General features: G+C 43.5%; 1 protein-coding gene across 1 annotated transcript in view; it reads left to right on the forward strand.

Annotated features, from left to right (window-relative positions):
- The window catches only part of COL6A6 (collagen type VI alpha 6 chain), a 47,369-nt gene that overhangs the window by 16,146 nt on the left and 11,730 nt on the right, over window positions 1-19,493 (forward strand). The window contains exons 12-24 of the mRNA XM_066629160.1: window positions 955-1,008; window positions 2,134-2,205; window positions 2,312-2,338; window positions 2,818-2,862; window positions 2,966-3,019; window positions 3,285-3,347; window positions 4,788-4,853; window positions 10,903-10,965; window positions 12,263-12,325; window positions 15,984-16,046; window positions 16,539-16,589; window positions 17,053-17,088; window positions 18,817-18,879. Coding sequence (XP_066485257.1) covers window positions 955-1,008; window positions 2,134-2,205; window positions 2,312-2,338; window positions 2,818-2,862; window positions 2,966-3,019; window positions 3,285-3,347; window positions 4,788-4,853; window positions 10,903-10,965; window positions 12,263-12,325; window positions 15,984-16,046; window positions 16,539-16,589; window positions 17,053-17,088; window positions 18,817-18,879 — 720 coding nt within the window. The remainder of the gene's footprint in view (window positions 1-954; window positions 1,009-2,133; window positions 2,206-2,311; window positions 2,339-2,817; window positions 2,863-2,965; window positions 3,020-3,284; window positions 3,348-4,787; window positions 4,854-10,902; window positions 10,966-12,262; window positions 12,326-15,983; window positions 16,047-16,538; window positions 16,590-17,052; window positions 17,089-18,816; window positions 18,880-19,493) is intronic.

A 19,493-nucleotide genomic window follows, 5' to 3' on the forward strand; every position in this document is an offset into this window, starting at 1 on the left:
TCGCTCCACTTTCACTTTTGAAGCTGTGGGGAGCCCTGCAGAAGGTCGCGCAGGGCTCCCTGCACCCCCGGGAGGCTGCAGGAGGCTCTGTAAGTGCATCCAAGCCCCTGCAGCCCTCCTTAGCCTCCTCCCTGCTTCCTGGCTGTCCCTGCCCCTTAAAGGGAAACAGGCCAGGGCGCACAGGCTGGGGTGTCGCAACGCCTCAGTCTGAAAAGCCCTGGCTTACCCCAACCCCGGAGGGACGCAGAACAAAGACTCGGCTTATTTTTATAGAAAGATCCACCAATCATAACTCCTCCTCATGCCTGGTCAGCTCAATTGTTGGACCAACAATTCTCTTATACGTACCCTCTTCCATGATCTCATCCTTCGCACCTGTGTGTTATCTCCTGGTGCTGCTGCTATAATCCTTGTTCCCAAGGCCGTTTGTTCTTCTGGAGCTCTTCTAAAACGTCATTTCAAAGTCAACTCCTACTTCCCTTCCTGTTAGTTAGCACTTCTAGCACTCCATCTCTCTGCATAGCCCAGTAGTTCTACATCAAAGGGTATTCACATCCTTTCCCATCACAGTTATAACACATTGGTATCCCTTTGAAGTTCACAACTCTGTAATTTTCACCCTTTTTTATTTTTTAGAGGGTGGGGGGAGAAAGTAGGATGATGGCAGCCTTGACCAGGTCAGAATATGTCAGTTGCCCCAAAGTAACCCAGCAACATGTGACTGGAGGGTGGTGCAATGATTTTGGGGAGTGGCTGGTTTGCCTTAGGTTTCACCGGCAAGAAACCAAGAGTGGGGAACTGAGTACCAAATAAACATGCCATCACATGTACTGCAGACACACCATTAATATGAGAACATAATGTTTCTTTTCCACAGAGTGTATCAGGGTAAGCCCGATTGTTTCATGCGTCTGATCACTAGACTTTAATACTTTGTCTTCATCTTTATTTTAGGGTCACAAAGGTGTTAAAGGAAGTCCAGGACATTTAGGAGACGAAGGGGAACCAGTAAGCTATTATGATACATTTCTGATTTTAAAAAACACAATCTTTTGTCACAATGAATTCCAAGAACTAGGGGGAAAAATTTGTGTGTCCAAAGATGCTTTGGACTTCTGTGGCTGAAGGAGCATAATGTTCCCAATCTGTGACACATGGCAAGCAACACCTGAAAATTAGGGGAGTTTCAAAAGCAGTTTGTGATATGGCAAGGAGGTGCTGGTGTGCGTCATTCCAAGGATATGAAAATGAAGCAATTCAAGTCATCTTTCAAATGTATCTTGTGTGTGAGTGCAGGAAAAGTGTGTTTCATGTTTGTCACTCTCCTTGTTCCCCACATTTCAGGAGTATTGAGTTCAAGTGAGGGTGCGTTTTTTAAAAGTTCAAATAATTCCCCATGTGTTGGTTTGGCTCCAACGAGCCATGAGTGGAGTTCTGTTTGCTAACATGGCTTTTCATTGTGACCCTCCTTTCCAATTGTGGTCATTTGTGTATGTTTCCCAGCCAGCTTGGATAGGCTGGGACTTTTCAGAGTCACCTATGATGAAGCAAAGTGGACTCCGGTTTGGCAAACAATTGGGAGAAATCAGAGACACCTGCTGCACCCTCTCAGTTGCGCAAGGTGCTCCTTGGCTTTCAGACTGTATCTCAGTAATCTGTACAACAACTATTAGTATTCCTCTTCCCACATTGCAGAAGAGAAACTGAGAAAATGGCTTACTGAGTCATGCATCAGCTGAGATTTGGGCCAGGGACATTCCAGATGTCAGCCTCTACAGTACACCAGCAATTTCTATGCTCTCAGATTTGTAGCCTTTCTGAAAATCAGTGATTTTCGACCACTGTGACAAGGCACATTTTTGTGCCACAAATGGTCCATAGGTGTGCCATGTAAGTTTGGGGGAGGATCTTTTGTTAGTAGGGTCATTGGGGGATGTGAGCCCCCCACTGGCAGTTCAGGGTGCTCTGTTAATTGTTCAAAAATTGATGACAATTTTAGCGCCTGGTCAGTGTGCCGTGAGATGAATAAGGTTGAAAATTGCAGCTCTGAATGAGAAGTACACCAATCCTGCATGAGCAGCCTCCCTTTTTAAACTAGTGCTCCCTTTTAAAATCTTATGTTTTCATTATCAGGGGCCAAGAGGGTTTCCAGGGCCAAATGGAGAAAAGGGCTACATAGGATGCCAAGGTGACAGAGGTCCTAAAGTAAGCACCTACTACAAACTCGTAACTTATGAATAGCAGAATGTTCCCTGTGATCAATTTTAATAGAACTCCCTACACATCTACATTCTCTTCTCATCCTTTTCAGGGGCAGAGAGGAATAATTGGTCGAAAGGTAAGGTGTCAATTTGCTTTCTTTTGCTGCTTTTCCGAGCAGACGAGCAATGACTGTTTTATCAGCCACCCATCCCCCCCCCCCCAAGGTGGCACTGATAGGATATCAGATTTGGTTTTCTGTGGATTTCAATACTCCCTCTAGTAAGCAGGTGCTAACTGGAATGGAATATAATGGTGCCATGAAAAGTCAAAGTTACATAAGTGAGTGTGAGGCTATCCATGTTGTCCATGTAAGAGCTGACCATGCTGACTGCCTCAATTGCTGGGAGATCTTGTAGAAGTGGTGGCTTTTGCTATACAGTGGTTCCTTTAGGCAAAGAAGAAAATGGAAAAAAAATAGATAACAGAGGAGAAAAACACTTAAGACAAAGCCATTTTTTGCATTTTGGATTAATTCACACATCAGGAAACCACTGCAGCAACATGTTAGTTGATATTGAGAGGAATTAAGAAGATAATTCCTTTTTTTTCTTGCAGGGAAATAAAGGGGAAGATGGACTTGATGGCATTAATGGAGAGCCGGTAAAATTCTTCTTGGTCTTTTTTCCCTCTCCATATCCCATTGGTATTAGTGAGAATGTTTGTTAGATCATATTCCGTACTTAAAATTCACATTGTCTTAAAGGGTTCTCATGGGCTTCCTGGAATTAAAGGAGAAAAAGGTGACCCAGGCGGTCCGGTAAGACTTTATTATTTTGGGCTTATGGGGAACCACCTGGAAAATTATTACGGGAGGGGGCAGGAGCTAGCATGCCGTCATAGGTTTCATAACCATAGAAATATAACATCTGTATGAGACCAGAATTATAAGAAAAAGACTAACTAGATTAACTTCAAGCCAGTAACGCAAGCATGTGAACCATGTAGTTTGAGATTTAAAATGAAAGACTAGCAACTGCTGACTATGTGTTCTAAACTTTTCACACTTATTTGATTCTTTAAAGGGCAGCCCAGGACCAAAGGGAACCCTTGGGGAATGTGGTGAGAGAGGCTTACAAGGAGACCCTGTAAGTTTTTTTTTTCAGATGCAGAGGGGAATCTGATTAATCCTGTGCTTATCACATTGGTTTTCTCATCCCCCTCCCCCACTTGCCTCCTGCAAACAAGCTTGAGAAAACTGAGCCCTGGCTTGTTCAATTGTGCAATGTCATCCTTTCTATAAGATTTTTTTTTTTTTTTTTTTAAATAATCTGTAAAGTATTTGTTGAGAGTGTTTCTGAATTTTGGAGCTCTATTTTACTTCTGAACTATAAAATTCCCATAGTGCTCATTTGGGTGTTAAGAATTCATTCATGGTTGATTAAATTAAGAATTTCAATTTAAGAAGTAAAGAACATTAAGAATTTTGTTCATGGCGTTAAAGGGCTGATATGGAGGCTACATACAGCACAAATCTATGCATGTCTACTCAGAAGTAAGTCCCACTGCATTCAGTGGGGCTTACTTCTACGTAAGTGTGTATAGGATTGTAACCTTACGCTCGTACAGTCTTCCAATGGACTTATTACACCTTAAGATCCTCCTCAGAGGCCTGCTTTTGATACCAGCCCACATAAGGACCTTCTTAAGTTAAATTCACCTTTTCCTTGCTTTTCAATGCTCAATGTACTGAATACCTTCAACTGGAGCATTCTGAGATTTATGAATTTTACATTTTTATACCGCCTTTCCTCTAAGCAACTCAGGGTGGTATACATATTTCCTTTCTCCTTCTGCCCTCATAACAACCCTATGAGGTAGGCGAGACTGAGAGAGAGAGTGACTGGCCCAAGGCCACCCAGGAAGCTTCATGGCTGAGCGGGGATTCGAACCTGGATCATCCCGGTTGAGGTCCAACTCCCAAACCTCTACACCAGTGGTTCCCAAAGTGGTGGGTCATAACCCACCATTGGGAACGGAAACTGAGCCATTCCCCCTTAGGTGGAGTGGCCCAGTGGTGGGTGTCCAAACGGCACCACAATTGCTGCGGCACTGTTGAGACAACCCGGCACACCTGCGGCACCCCTCTGCCCCAGGCCCCACCCTTGCAAATACTAAACCTACAGTCCCAAAGTCTGAGTAGGACTACACCATCCTAGTTCTCCAACAAATCGAAGAGAGAGGGAGCCACCACTTTGCATGTCATCTGTCAATTTGCACACCTTTTCCATTGATGAATCTGTTGCAGAGTTGTTCCTTCTGGGATTTTGTCTTTTTTGTCTGTCAGGTTGTTCTACATACTGTTTTAATGTTACTTATTTTTCCTACCTTGTGAGGCCTGCATCCAGTATGCAGCTTTTAAATATTTTGAATAATATTATTATTTTATTGATCTTATTACCTGTATACAACTAGTACAAGCTGTGTTTGCATGTGCAAGTGATTGTTTACTATTGAAAATGTTGTAGCTAAAGAATGTGGCCTTGCAGGTATTCATCTTTTTTTTCCTCTCTCTTCCTTGATTTTAGGGTAATTCTGGGCTGGCTAATCACATAGTAGGGCCAAAAGGTTTAAAAGGGGAACGAGGAGGCGAGGTAATCTTTTTTTTTGTTTTTGTTTTTTACATATACTGTGGCAGTGGTTCCCAAACTGATAAGTCGCGACCCTGTCCCCTTGTCCTTGCCCTTTTAAGGAGCGGGAAGGGGGAGAGGCAGCAACGCAATCCCTAGGATCGCACTGCTGTCCTGCCTGGGAGGGAGGTTTTGTACATACCTGCAGCCAGCACTGCAATTCTGGGGGACTCTGCAGGGCTCCACAGTCTCCACAGGGCTCCCAATGCCTGTAAAACTCTAAAAAAGAAAAAGGGCACTCTCAGTTTTCTCAACAAAACAGGAAGTGCCAGTTTTTTTCTTTTTTAAATACTTTTGCAGGCACGGGGAGCCCTGCAGAGGGTCCCCGCACCCCCCAGGACCCCCAGGACTGCAGCATTGGATGCAGGTAAGTACAAGACCCCCCTCCCATCCCCAGCAGCAGCGTGATCTTGGGGATCCTGTTGCTGCCTTCCTCCCCTCCCCCGCAACAACTTACAGTACTCCTAACTCCCTTGTAGGAGTTTGGGAAGCACAGTACTATGGTTGTTGTTTTTTTGCTTTTTTTTTTACACACTAATCCATGAAAGGTAACTTCTGTAGGGATGTAGTCCAAGGGGAACTGGAGGGAGGTAAACTCCAGACTTCCTCATACAGCAGAAGCAGTGACATCAGTGCTCTATCTTTGGAACAATAGTCAAAAGGAATTGTCAACCTCAACAGGTGGCAAACTGAGAAATGTGCCTAGGGGCATATGTTAATGTCCAGGCTATCATCTTTCCCTTTGGCTCCCCGAGAGACTCTGTAGCTCACATTTTTTAAAGGCTTCAATCCTATGCAAATTTACTTGGGAGAGGGATTAACTTTTGAGTAAACATGTAGAGGTAAGCACTTCCATATACATTTTATATTATCTTGGATATATTTCAATTCCATTTTTCAATGTTTGTTTTAACATTTGTTTTAAACAAAGTAAGATTATTCAGTCTAACTAGTGCAGTTTTGTCAATCCTGCTTTCTGTTTGTGCTCATGGGAAACAGGTTGTTGAAATTGATCACCGTGGTTAGAAGCCACCATTTTGCATGTCATCTGCCAGTTCACACACTATATTTCCAAAGGTGTGTAGTGCATCCCAGCAGCTTCTGCTTGTGGTGAATCATTCAGACAATCTCTTTCCACAAGATGGAAGATATATCATAAGGAAGGGAAAAGAACAGTCACCACAACCAGAATGGTCATAAGCCTTGGCTGTCAAAAATGAACTGGGCCCTCAGTAACACTAACAAGAGGGAGATACAAGAAGGAAGCTAGTACACTTTTGTTATGGACAAAAATGCATTAGAAGCAGGACAATGGATCTTGGTTGCTGGCAGGTCTACTCAGAGGATTGATAGAATGGTCCCACAATTTCTTCCACCCCTTTTCTTCCACCTACTTCACACCTTGGTCCTTTCACTCCACTTGATGACAAGACCACTGTTCAAGCCCCTTTGCGGGCTTATCCTGTTCCTAATGTTGATGGTGGCCACACTATGATTTATACACATGAGCCTTTCTCTACTTCCGACCTGCTTAACTGGCAGCAATCTACTCCACGGCTTTGTGACAGTCGTGAAATTGTACCCCAGAGGTTTAAAACCTTATTTGCTACCCATGCCCCTAGCTGGGCAAACAGCACAAGTCTATACCTATTCACTCAGAAGCAAGTCCAATTTTGCTCAATGGGGCTTACTCCCAGGCAAGTATTATAGGATTGTAGTCTAAAGTGGACATAGAACTGCTAAACTGAAACTTCCCTGAGATAAGGGGATGCTCTGCATTTTCAGTAGACAAGAAGAGGATGACAGGCTGGAAAACATTCAATATACTGTACAAAAATTGAGACTGACTTTCATCTTCGTCATCTGATTGCAGACTGGTAGCTGAACACACTTAGCACCGAATTAATCTTACATCTGGATCCTTAATTTACTTTACTTGAGAGAAAGTCCAGTTGATTGTAATGGCACTTTCAACCAACTGGGCATAGTGTGCAAATAGTTAGGGCTATAGAATGGCTTCGCCATGTACATTTACATAATCTTGGCTCAGCCAGAGGAGGCGGCCAAACTGTTGCTGTAACCAGTGTGGTAGTGATGAACACCTCCCTTTTCTACAATGTGCCAGGTTCTGCACCATGCTGCATGCACAACACACCTAAAGTTTCTGTTTCTCATGTTTGCAAACAGATGCTTGATCTCCATAATCTGCAAGAAGCAATGTGACAGAAATGTTTTCTGATAGACGACACTGAGTAGTTATACAGTTAATTGTAAAATGCCGTCAAATAATATTAAGTGTTTGGTTCCCAGGGTGAGAGAGGGACAAAAGGACCCACAGGATTGGAAGGCTCCAAGGGAATCAGGGTAAGAACTAAAGAAAGAAGACAACAGAATTGTTTTCCCTGCAAGAAAAAGGTGGGCATCCAAGGCAGGCAGGAACTGTGTGAGGTCTCCATCTCACGGTAGACAGAACAAAACAAAGTTAATTTCCACAAGTAAAATTCAGCTTGAAAATGTTTTGCCTTACAGTGGCATGGGGTTTTTCCCTTTGTGAAGCAATCAGATCCCCACGTTTAAATCTTCGATGCTTCATTCTGTAAAATGGCTCAAGGCAGAGAAGTATTATCACAAGAGTCTTGTAAGTGTCTGCATTTATTTGATACATTTATATGCTGCCCTTCCTCCAGGTAAGGGAGGAGGCCCCACAAAGGGGCTTCTTGACTCTGCTCCAGCTATTTAGCCAGTGCATAGTAAAGTGGTTCTGTGTAAGGCTGGGAGGCAGAGCTCCACTGATCCCACCACCCTCCCGCCCTGCTCCCTCCATAGGCCTTATCTATGGAGGTAGTGCTAGCATTTTAAAGCCAAAATGCACTTCCAAGAATGAAGGAAGGCCATCATTCCATTGCTGATGGCTGCAGAGTATGGCAATAAAGTTCTGATAGCATCACATAAACATTTCTTGGAATTCTGAAAACTTGTGAATTATAAATCTGGCCTGTTACATTATCAAGAAAGAAGACACATGGAATGTCTTGAGGTTGCAGTCCTCAAATCACTGTGGAGCAAAATTCCCAAGAAGTCAGAACTGGCCCATTGACTGATTTTTTTTTTTTTTTGGAATGTCAATACAAGTGCCTTCATAAACACAAATGTTTTACAATTAAAACAATTGACGCATCCCGTTTTTGCTGCTTGATATCTCACTGTTAAATGCTTGACATGCACTGTCTTGATATTTGTCTGAAAGACTTTATACAAACACATTAGGTCCTAATAAGAAGTCCTATTAACAAGAGATCTAGACAGATGGTAATATATTTCTAACTTTTTATAATTATCTTATACCAGGGCCGCCAAGGTCGAAGAGGCCATCAAGGGCCCCAGGTATTTATAAATGTATTCTTACATTTGCAAAAATGTATAGGAATGCTATCATATCCTTATGAAAATATGAGAGCTTGCCTTATAAAGTAATACAATTTTCAGCCTTATAATATCTCTGCTTAACATAATTTATGCAAAACCTGTCACAGGTGACCTGGTACAGTGGTTACCTTGTGGAGCTCGGCTTTTCAGAAGTTCAAGGAGGTGGTGACACAGTGATGTCTACACGTCGCCCTCAACCTTCTGCCCTATTGCATTGCTTTTTATGCAATAGGTCCACCTCTGGACCACCTCTGTTTGGCAATTTTGAGTCCTCTCCAGGTGCAGTCACTTTGTGTTCTTGCCAGTGAGTGGCAAAAACATGATTGTCAGTGAGTGCATGAGTTGGCTGAGTTCAGAGATGGCCAACTATTGCTGAACAGAGGTTGAGGTGGTGTGGTGTCACCCCCCCCCCACAGAGGCTCAGACTTGGTATAGCCCACACCAGTCACACCTCTGTAGTGATGCCAGTGTCCCTTTTCCCTTTATATTTTTCTAGATAGCAGCCACTATGTGCAGGACCACAACACTGGAGGGTAACTCTTTTCCCTGTGCAATCCCCTGCTATTACTGGATGCAATAAAAGTTTTTCCTGATAGGGTAAATAGCTGCTTTAGAATTATTTGAAAAACTTGGAGAGTTAAATATCCCCAGCATCACAGTCTGAATTAGAGCTCCTGCAGCTTCTTTTTAAAAATGTAAGGAGACTGGAGGGGTGGTTGCAGATCCCTGGCGTCTCATCTGGTTTTGCCTCAAATTGATTCCATTCCTCAATGAGTACAATAACTTGAGCATTCTTTTCTGTTGCTACAGGGAAGAAGAGGATCTCGTGGGCCAAGTGGCATTCTTGGACAGAAAGGATTTAAAGGTCCTCAGGTCAACACTAAAACTGTTCAGAACTACTGCTTTTGGGAAGTGCTTGATTTGGAAAATTCCGAGTGGGAGGGAGAGAGGGAAAACTGATCTAATTTGAAAAGGGTGTTATAAAACTGAATCATCTCTTTTTTAATATGTGGGGAAAGCTTGTTGACAAAGAACAACCAAAGTCCAGCTAGGAGGTTTCACATGATGTTTGTGTTTAAAAGTTAAGGATAGTTTTATTTCTGGATAAACATCTTTATAGGAAATGATGGAAGTGGATCTTCTAGCTTGTTTATTTAGCTGCATATCTTCTAGAGGAGGGAGAGAAAGAGAGCAGAAGAAAGTAAAGCCTCTAAGCATAACATTCTGGATAACCAAAGACCATACATTAGCAGATAATTCAAAGAGATAACACCTGGCCCTCTACCACTATCTAACTGGCCTTATGCCCCCTACTGGTAATGGTACAAAAAAAGAAAAAGAAAGACACACATTTTTCATTATAAAGTTAAATGAGAGGCCTGTTTGAAAGACATCAAAACTGATTTATGCAAATGAAAGAATGTGTAAATAACTCTGCCCCTGTATTACTAAATCCTATAATATGTTACAGCTCCACACAGACAATAGTAGTGAATCAATGCTCTGGAGGCTCACAGGCTCACAGCCTACTCCTATGCATCCCTAGTGCCCAGGGCTACAGCGTAGCCTGCTATGGAGCTGGTGCAGAACCAAGCTTCCAGCCCGGGTTTCCCAGCCCAGGAGGGGTTGCAGGATACAGCAGGTTACAGCAGCAGAGCCTGCCACCATCTCCACCCCTTCCAGGCCTGCTCCTCCCCTCCACCTGCCCTCCCACCGCCCAGTTCTGCCCCTCCCACCCTCCCCCTTTCCCGCCCAGCCCTGCTGCTGGCCGTTCCTACTGCTGGGAGCTCTTGGTGGCCATCTTCTGGTGCTTAGGCCCAGTGTCAGTGGTACACCAAGGCCCAATATCAGTGGCACGGCAGTTCCATGGGCACAAATGTGTCATATGGCACTTTTTGCGACAGCCTGGGCCAGGATTGGCCTGGTTTGGATTAGGCCTTTAAACCTGTTGAAGACATTCCCAAAAGGAGAATGCTAGGAGACCTTATCATTTGGGTTCCAAAAGATTTTACATGAGAGATCGTGGGGTAGAAGTGGGGACGACGACCCAATATTGATGTGAAGGGAGAAGCTATAGGAACAAATTTACATAAGAAATGTATACAAGAAATGTACATGACAAAAGAAAGTCACACACACAAAGCTCCTATTGGCTCTACTGAAAGCTTTCTTTGTGAGGTGTGGAGCCCTCCAAGCCCCACATGGATCCGGATCCAGGTCAGCCCTCCCTCTGCTTTTTACCAAGAAAAAGCAAGCTGGTGCAAGTCTGCTGATGCAACCAGCCTCACCTCTCGCTTGGCTCCCAGAGATATAAGCTAGCAGAGGAAAAGCTCTTCCTCAAGATCCAGCCAAACTAGAGCTTGCCTATCGCACCGACATCCTGTTCACACATCTGCAAAGAGAAGTCCTAACTTTCATTTTCATTCATTGTCTTCAGTAGGGATGACAAAGTGGTGGCTTCCAGAGACTTCCTGCTCAGATCCTGGGTAGCTTTTAAAAACAGTAAACAGAAATAAAACACTGTGCACCCTGTGTGTATGTAGGATTTGTTTGGCCTTATTTTCTGTTTTGTGAAATGTGCCTCTAGGGTACAAGAGGAATTCAAGGAGCAAATGGGATGAAAGGAAATCAAGGTAGCAAAGGTTTTCCGGTATGTAATGCTCTGTGGGCATTTTTCTCTATTTTTCTAACGTTTGCCCTGCTGCATAGTTTAATCTCTCAAAACAACTTGCACAATGTGCAAGAAAACCAAGTATAAAACAGTAAAATACATTCAATGTGGTTTGCAACCAAATACTCTCTAGAATGGTCCCTTCTTGTGCCTTCAGTTTTAGTGAGCATTTAATGGTGAATTCTGCCTTATCATTTTTCTTTCTTTGCAAAATCCTTGACCAACATCTTGGGACACCAAAAAATTCATTTCAGTTATCAGGGCAGGACCACAATATTTAATGATTAATGGGTTTTACACAATAAGTTCCCACTAATAGACATCCTTGCATCAGTTATGTTTTAGGTTTCTGTCTGACTTAAACAATAGTACCATTATCAACTACGCTAGACATTCAGAAAAGGACACCGGGTCAGGGCCGGTTCATCCATGAGGCCAACTGAAGCAGGTAGCAGATAAGTGGAAGGCACCCATCTCTGTTGCCTCCCCTTTTCCTTCTCTCTAGATTGGAGGCAGAAAGGAAGAGAAAATGTGGAGGGGAGGAGAGTACTGAGATAGAACATTGCTGAGTGAGAGAAACAGAGGCTGGCACATCACTGAGTAATGGCGGGGGGCAGAATTTGGCATGCTGCCTGAGGTATCTAGAGTTCTTTGGCCGTTCCTTACCAGGAATCCTAAGAGTCTATATGGCACTGATAGCACCGCAGCCCATGTCATATCACCCAAATTTCAGCTCCTATTTTTTCCCCTTAAAATGCCATTTTTTTAACCCTCATGGTGACAGAAAAAGTACAGCTAGTTTCTCCTATAATATACATATTTTTCATGCTGCTTCTTTCAAAGACAGTTTTCAAAGAAATATATTTGTTATATATTTCTTACAGCCGGCCATACTGCTGAATGCCTCAAAGGGGAAAAGGGATTCTCTGCAACCTTCTCCCCTTCTCTGGTGCTCTTTTTCACTCCTGACAGAGCTCAGCCACATCTTTCTCTTCCTTGGCATCTCTCCCTGCTATTGTGGTTTTAAAATAATTGTTGGAGGATTGGGTTGCCAACTTTTTTTTCTCTGGATTTTTTTCCTTTTCATTTAGTTGCTCCAAGAGAGGCAGAAATACAAATCTGAATATTTTTTTTCACTGCAGAGATGCAGTGATGGGAAGGGGGAGTGTCTCTTGCTAGCTTGATGTCTCTTTTTTGCAAGGGTTTGCAAAACACATTTAAATAACATCTTACTCAAAATGCATCTTTTTCTATCAATCTCCTTGTTTTATTTCAGGGTTATCCAGGAACGGCAGGTCCCACAGGCATTCCCGGGAGGTGGGGAATCACAGGGAATAAAGTACGTCTCAACCAAGAGACTCCATTTGCTTTGCTTGGTTTAAAAAAAAAAAAAAAAAAGGCTGTTCTCAGTGCATTAGGTGAAACTGAAAATAGTAAGTACATGATGAGGTTGTGATCCAGGTGAGTCAGCAGCAAAATGAAAAGAGACATCATTTGAGATGGGCTGGGGAAGTCTCAATCAGTACCTATATCTCTGGTTACTTTGAGACATAAAAACAGACATAATAAGTGTGCTTCATACTGACAATTTTTGGTGGATCTTGTTTTGCAATTTCATCTTAACTACCAAGTGCAGGTCTATGAAGCCTTGCTGTTTCATGTTGACCTCTCACCCCCACCCACACCCACCCTTCAAATCTGTGCAGGTGCCCTGTAGAATATTAACCTTTGTATTATAGTATATCCCTGGGGGCTGGGGGATAAGAATAGGCCTTGAGTTTGGCCGTACTTGTCGTAAGAGGCGACCAAACAGCCACCGGGTAGATGGGACTCGTCAGCCTAGGAAGGCAGCTCATCTAAGAGAAGGAAATTCTGACCTCAAACCTCCACTGTCTTGTGGCTACATCCAGTTATGGAAAAGGCTTCAGGAGGCAAAATCTGGAGCTAGAGTCCCTGAGGCAGTTCATGGCTGAACACAGTCACGTTCTGGCAACTCCTGCGATGCTGCTGGAACCAACCGTATTGGCTTCTGCCTTTCCATTGGACCATTTCAGCAACGTGGAGAGGGGGGGATTTGCTGCATGGGTAACAGTCTATCCTTCATATCTACTTTACCCAGCCTTTGCACACTGGAGAGGACACTCTGTTCCAGAACCACCATTCAGAGTGCAATACCATAGTCTTCCGAGACTGAAGGATGCCACATCACAGTATCCTGTCCTAAGACTGCAATCCTGTACACGCTTTCCTGGGAGCCAGCCCTATTGAACACACTGGCACTTCTGAATAGACACGCACAGGAATGGGCTTAATGAAAATCATAGATAAGACTTCATCTTTGATAGAACTGATTTCTTTCAACCAGCCCCTCATTTTAAATCTTATTTAGTGACTTGCCATAGCTATGCTAAGTTCTAATACTCTTATGTTTTACCTCTGAGGCATTTGCTATGAACAATCTATGCAATCTAGTTGTGGGTGAAATGTTAGGAAATAAAAATCTTCATAGGTCATGACCAACAAGCTCAAACATTTCTTACTACAATACTAATGGTACTGCCATTAAAGCCTTAGATCAGGGGTCTCCAAACTTTTTGGCTAGAGGGCCGCATCAAATATCTGGTGTGGTGTTGAGGGGCAGAAAAAAAATTTAAATATGAAGTTTAATAAATAAATTAGAGATGAAACTTAGAAGAGTTAATGGGCTCGTTCATTCAACCTCTCTGGCCCTCAAACACCCTCCAGATGCAACCAGAGCACAGTTCTGGTCGTGTTCATTTGAGTGGGCCAGAGGCTTTCAGGAGACAAGAGGCTGACCGCGGGCCGGATAAAGGCTTGCCGCGGGCCGCATCTGGCCCCCTAGCCAGGGTTTGGAGACCCCTGCCTTAGATCAATGTTTCTCAATGCTACTCTTCTGATGTACCATTTGCTGCCATGCTATCCTCAGAGGTACCCCCAGAAGTAACTGGCGATGTCATCATTGCTAGCTACTTCCGGATTTGGAGACTGTAATGGGAGTTTCCAAAATCAGTTAGAGGCTCAGGGCGGGCAGGTGAGCTTTTTCTTGCACTCGAAAACTGCGGACTCAGGCTCTGCTCACTGGCTCGAGCTTCCTATCGCTGTTGGAAGTTCCCATTAGGATCTCACTGCCAGGCAGCGGGTGCTGCGCGTACCACCCAACACTGCCCAGCATACCACCAGTGGTATGTGTACCACTGTTGAGAACCGCTGTCTGAGATTATATGTCAATCTATGTGCAGTCAAGTCTATGCATGCCTACTCAGAAGTTCTATTTACTTCAATAGGTCTTACTTCCAGGTGAGGATGGGATTGTAGCTTGAGCTGCAAGTCAGCACTTTGTTGGTTTGCATCTCACTTTCTCATGAATTCACTAAGTGCACCGAGGTAAACGATTCCCTCTCTGCCTCAGTTTTCCCATCTGCAAAATGTGGATAATATTTTCTTTACAATATTTTTGTAAGGACGTCAAGTTAATTCATGTGAAGTACTTTCCACGCTCAGAAAGAGTGATACAACTTATTATTATTAAAACCAACAAAAGGCAATATCCAATTTTCACCTAGAAAAATGCTCTCTACTGTTTTTTGACCTGGAGAAAAACACTGCTGTAGATAAACTTAGGGTGCAATCCTAACCAACTTTCCAGCAACGAGGGAAGGGCAATGCAACTCCGAGTTAAGGGAACAAACATTGCCTTACCTTGAGGAGGCCTCCATGACTGTCCCTCAACTACAGGATGCAGCACATGCCCCACTGGCACAGCTATGCCAGTGCTGGAAAGTTGGTTAGGATTGTGGCCTTATATGAAGAATATGTGCCCCACCAAATTTTTTCCACTTTCAATTAATAGAGGAGTTCAGTTTGTAATAACCACTGCCATAGCTTTTTTGAAGATCTTTTGAGATAGCCACACTTCACAAGCAGGCTAGGTTTGAATCCAGAAATCTGTCTGCCATGCATAGATAGCCACTTGATCCACGCCATAGCCAGGTTGTAAGATTATTACTATGTTTTTTGTTGAAACTTTCTTTTGATTTTTTTCTGCCATTGATTTGTATGTAAATTCTATTTTTTTTCCCTGCAATAAATATTGTTTTACTTTGTACTACAGTCAGACTGTGCTTGAGGATTGTTTTTGCATTCTGCCCTATTCACCAGTACTTAGGCTTAGGTTCTGGGGGAACTACCCGACTCACATTGAAATTCTTTGATGAGGATTCCTTGTCAGGAAGGGGGTTACATACATTTTTATAGGGCTTTACATGAAGTTCCTGCCAAAAGTGGAGCGAGGGCACTGGTCTGATTTCAGGAGATCATTTTGGGGTGCTTTTGAAGTCAGCTAAATGCCTCTGGAGAGCTGAGATCTCCAATAACAATTTCTCTCCTGGGGCAAGCAGCTGCCACTGCTGGCGGGGGATCCAGATCAGGACCACAGTGGGAGTAAAGGGTTAAAGCTTCCTTTCTCTATACCATGGTCCTAATCTGATCATTTCACACTCCCCCGCCAACTGATATCTGGGGGGAAAATGCCAAATACACAAGCCACAACTACTTGCTTGATATGTGTGATTTGACCCTCAGTGAACGTTTTCTTGTTACTCAGATGCAAGGAAAATGGAATGTTCCTATTTTCACAGCCATAAAGTATGTTTTGTTCAGTAGGTCCGATTTATTATTGCGCTGACATGAAGTTTATTCTTTTTTTTTCAAAGTTTTAACCAAGTGCCTTGATTTCAACCACATGTTGTTACTGGTGCAGAAACATTTATGACTCTGGGTTGAATGTAAAAAAAAAAAAAGAATCCTGGTTAAACACCACTGAAATTTAAAGCCATTTCTGCCCAACGTTGCATATATGCAACAGGAATAAAATGTGTACACCTGAGGGTTGTGCAGAAATGGGTTAAGTTTGTCACTGTTCTCTTGTCTTCTTGACTACTCTCAACTTTCGTATCAAGTTTATATTCATTTAACAGGGAGAGCCTGGTGATCCTGGGGTGAAGGGACAAAGAGGCCTACCTGGACGCCGGGGAATGAGGGTTTGTATTTTGTCCTTTAGTTTGCACTCCAATTTTGCTACTGTTAATATTTGGAATTGATCTAGGGCAGTATTTCTCAATGTTTGTCCTTGGTTGTACCACTCCACATTGTCTACCTATTTGAAGTACCACAGGAAGTAACTGGCAGTGACATCATTGCCAGTAACTTTTGGGTTGGGAGGCCAGATGGAATGCAACAAGCACCAGTAAGAGGTTCAGGATGGACATGAGGGCTTTTTTGAGTACAGGAAAGCACGCTTTGGAACCTCCTACTGCTGTTTGTCGAGACTGTTCCTGGTCTCGCTGCGAAGCAGCAGGTGTCCAAGGATCCTGTGAGTACCACCAGACACCACCTTAAGTACCACTGGCGGTACCTGTACCTCTGGTTGAGAAACACTGATCTAGGGAGAAAGACTAGCTGCTGTTTATAGGAGTCTAAATTTGAAAAGTCTTTCAAGTAAAAATGACAAATGAAATGAAACTCTGTTTTAGGGAGATGATGGCGCTGATGGAGTTGGCGGACCAGGAAATAAAGGAATAAAGGTGAGTGCATAAAGGAATATTTAAACATGTAGGAGTGGCCTCTTAGAGAGATGTTCTCTAAGATGGAAGCACTGAGGACTAACAGCTACTAACAGGAGTTTATCTTTATCTATGGATCTTTGTATTTTATTTGGTTCTTGTACCATGTTTTTAAAATTAATATGTGCTGCCTTAGCCAAGACATTCTTCCTCTGAGCCAGCCATGTGCATTTCAGCACTTAACGGAGAGGTCGGTTTAGGTCATTGTAACTCCTACATGTTTCCCATGATCTACATGTGCTGACTTAAAATCTTCGGGTTTTATTATGGAAGGTGGTGACAATTGACCTTGAGTGTCTATAGATCTAAGAACGGAAACTTCCTTCCTTGGAATCGCTGCTTCTGAATCTGTATTATGGAGACTGCTGTCCTTAAAACAATAGGCTGTTCATGAATATTTGCTTCTATTTTTTGTGAGTTACAGGGGCAAAAGGGATTTCCTGGAGCGATGGGACAGAAGGTATTGTACTTTCCAAATGAAAATAACTTCATGTCTACCCCACTGGCTTCATTATAATTGAATGTTCTTGCGACTATATATGCTAAAGAGTAGATATAAAATATCCCCTGGGGACTGGAGATAAGAATAGGCCCTCAGTTTGGCTGTACTTGTCGTAAGAGGCGACTAAACAGCCACCGGGTAGATGGGACTCCTTAGCCTGGGAAGGCAGCTCATCTGAGAGAAGGAAAACTCTGATCCCAAACCTCCACTGCCTTGTGGCTACATCCAGTTATGGAAAAGGCTTCAGGAGGCAAAATCCAGAGCCGGAGTCCCTGAGGCAGTTCATGGCTGAACACAGTCACGTTCTGGCAACTCCTGCGACGCCGCTGGAACCAATAGTATTGGCTTCTGCCTTTCCATTGGACCATTTCAGCGACGTGGAGAGGGGGGATTTGCTGCATGGGAAACAGTCTCTCCTCCATATCTACTTTAACCAGGCTTTGCGCACTGGAGAGGACACTCTGTTCCAGAACCACCATTCAGAGCGCGATACCATAGTCTTCCGAGACTGAAGGATGCCAACAACAGATATAAAATGCAGACCTTGGATGGATTTCCATGTGGTATAACTGTAGCTCTTTGCGTAGCAATCCCATTTTTGGAATAACTGTGTGCTCCAGTCCAGTGATCCAGTGTACTGCAGGAGGCTTGCAAGCATGTTGCCATGCTCAAGGATCTCCCTCACCAAATTATCCATTTGTATGTTGTGCTATCAGCACATCATGCACTGGGGACAGATCCCCCATCCCTCCAGTTCTACCTCCTTTTGTGCATGTGGGTCTGCATCCAAAAGAATGACCCGCAAACTGTTTCCATACAGCAGTCACTCTTGCCAGATTGGAGAACCTCTGGGCTGATTCTTGCTTTCCTGTTTGTACTTGGGGATGTCCACCTGAGCAGAAAAGCAGGCAGAGTGCATCACTTATGACACCTGTGCACAGAAATCGTCATGCTTCTCATTGTATCGGTCCCTGGCTGTTGCTTCCATGTGGAAGAGAAACTCAAGTGCTGAACAAAATGTGTGAAATTGCTGTATTTGTGTTCATGTGAGAGCATGTGCTGAGAATACGGTACATGGTATTTTTTTTTCCTTTGCTGCCTTTGCTACTTTGTTTTTGTATTTTCGTCCTTGGGGTCAGTGGCAAGCTTTCCAAGGCCCCTGACAGAGGCCACTGCTGATACCTTCTCTGGCCCCTGGTGAGGATTGGGCCAGCCAATGACTATCAGCCACTGTCTGGGAATGCCCCCTCCCCGGATCATAGCAGTGATCAAGAGTTTTATTTCATTATTTGCAAGCTGGCAGCAGCATCAACATTTTAGTTGGCAGTTGCTTCCGACCAAGTTCCTCCCCCCCCCCCCACTGGGTCCCATGTAGATTAATACTGTTGTGTGAGGCACTGTGGTGTGGGGAAAACAGCAGCCAGCAACCACTAAGACACTGCTCTTGTTGTTGCCATTCTGTGGAGAGTGAAGACACCTGTGTTGGCCACTACAGTAAGTGGATCTGCCCAGTCAGTTATGAGAGGGCCTACTAGATAGTGCCTTGCCTGGGACCCCCTCAAACCTGGAGTCAGCCCCACTTAGGGGTGCTTTGGTAGCACAGTAGGTTATCAATATTTTAATACATACATGTCTGTGAAGCTTCAAATAGTTCCCCCCTCAAATTAATTACTTTTATCTATTTAGGGTGACATTGGCAACACTGGAATTCCCGGAGAACATGGACCAAAAGGGATCCGTGGGCAAATGGCAAGCCAAATCTTTATCAGCATGAATTTTATGTCTTAGATGGGTTTGTAAAAATGTTAACATTTAAGAAATCACACCAAATTGTTTTTGCATACATGTAACATGATCTGTATCTAGCAGAATCATGATGATACACTTGGATTTAAGCTATGCAAATAATTAAGACCCAGTATGTTGTAATGGCTAGAGTGTTAGATTTGGGCTAGGACGAGGACTTCCTAACATATGAACAAGTACCAGGTTCATATCCCCATTCTAGCTTGCAAATTTATTTTGGCTGGTATAAAACATGAATAAGGGCCCAACCTTATCTAACTTTCTGGTGCCAATGAAGCTGTGCCAATGGGGCACATACTGCATCCTGTGGTGGTGGTGGTGGGCAGTCATGAAGGCCTCCTCAAGGTAAGGGAACATTTGTTCCTTTAACTCAGGGCTGTATTGCGGCTCCATCGGCACTGGAAAGTTGAATAGGATTGGGCCCTAACACATGTGAATGTGTGCAAAACCTAAATAAACAGAAATGAAAGAGAAATGAACATAAGAATGTCAGCAAACATCATGGAAGGCTGAATGAAATCAGATGAAAGACATGGTCAAAATTTGAAATGTGGTTA

This window comes from Tiliqua scincoides, chromosome 5, assembly GCF_035046505.1.
Source record: "Tiliqua scincoides isolate rTilSci1 chromosome 5, rTilSci1.hap2, whole genome shotgun sequence".
Classification (NCBI taxonomy): domain Eukaryota; kingdom Metazoa; phylum Chordata; class Lepidosauria; order Squamata; family Scincidae; genus Tiliqua; species Tiliqua scincoides.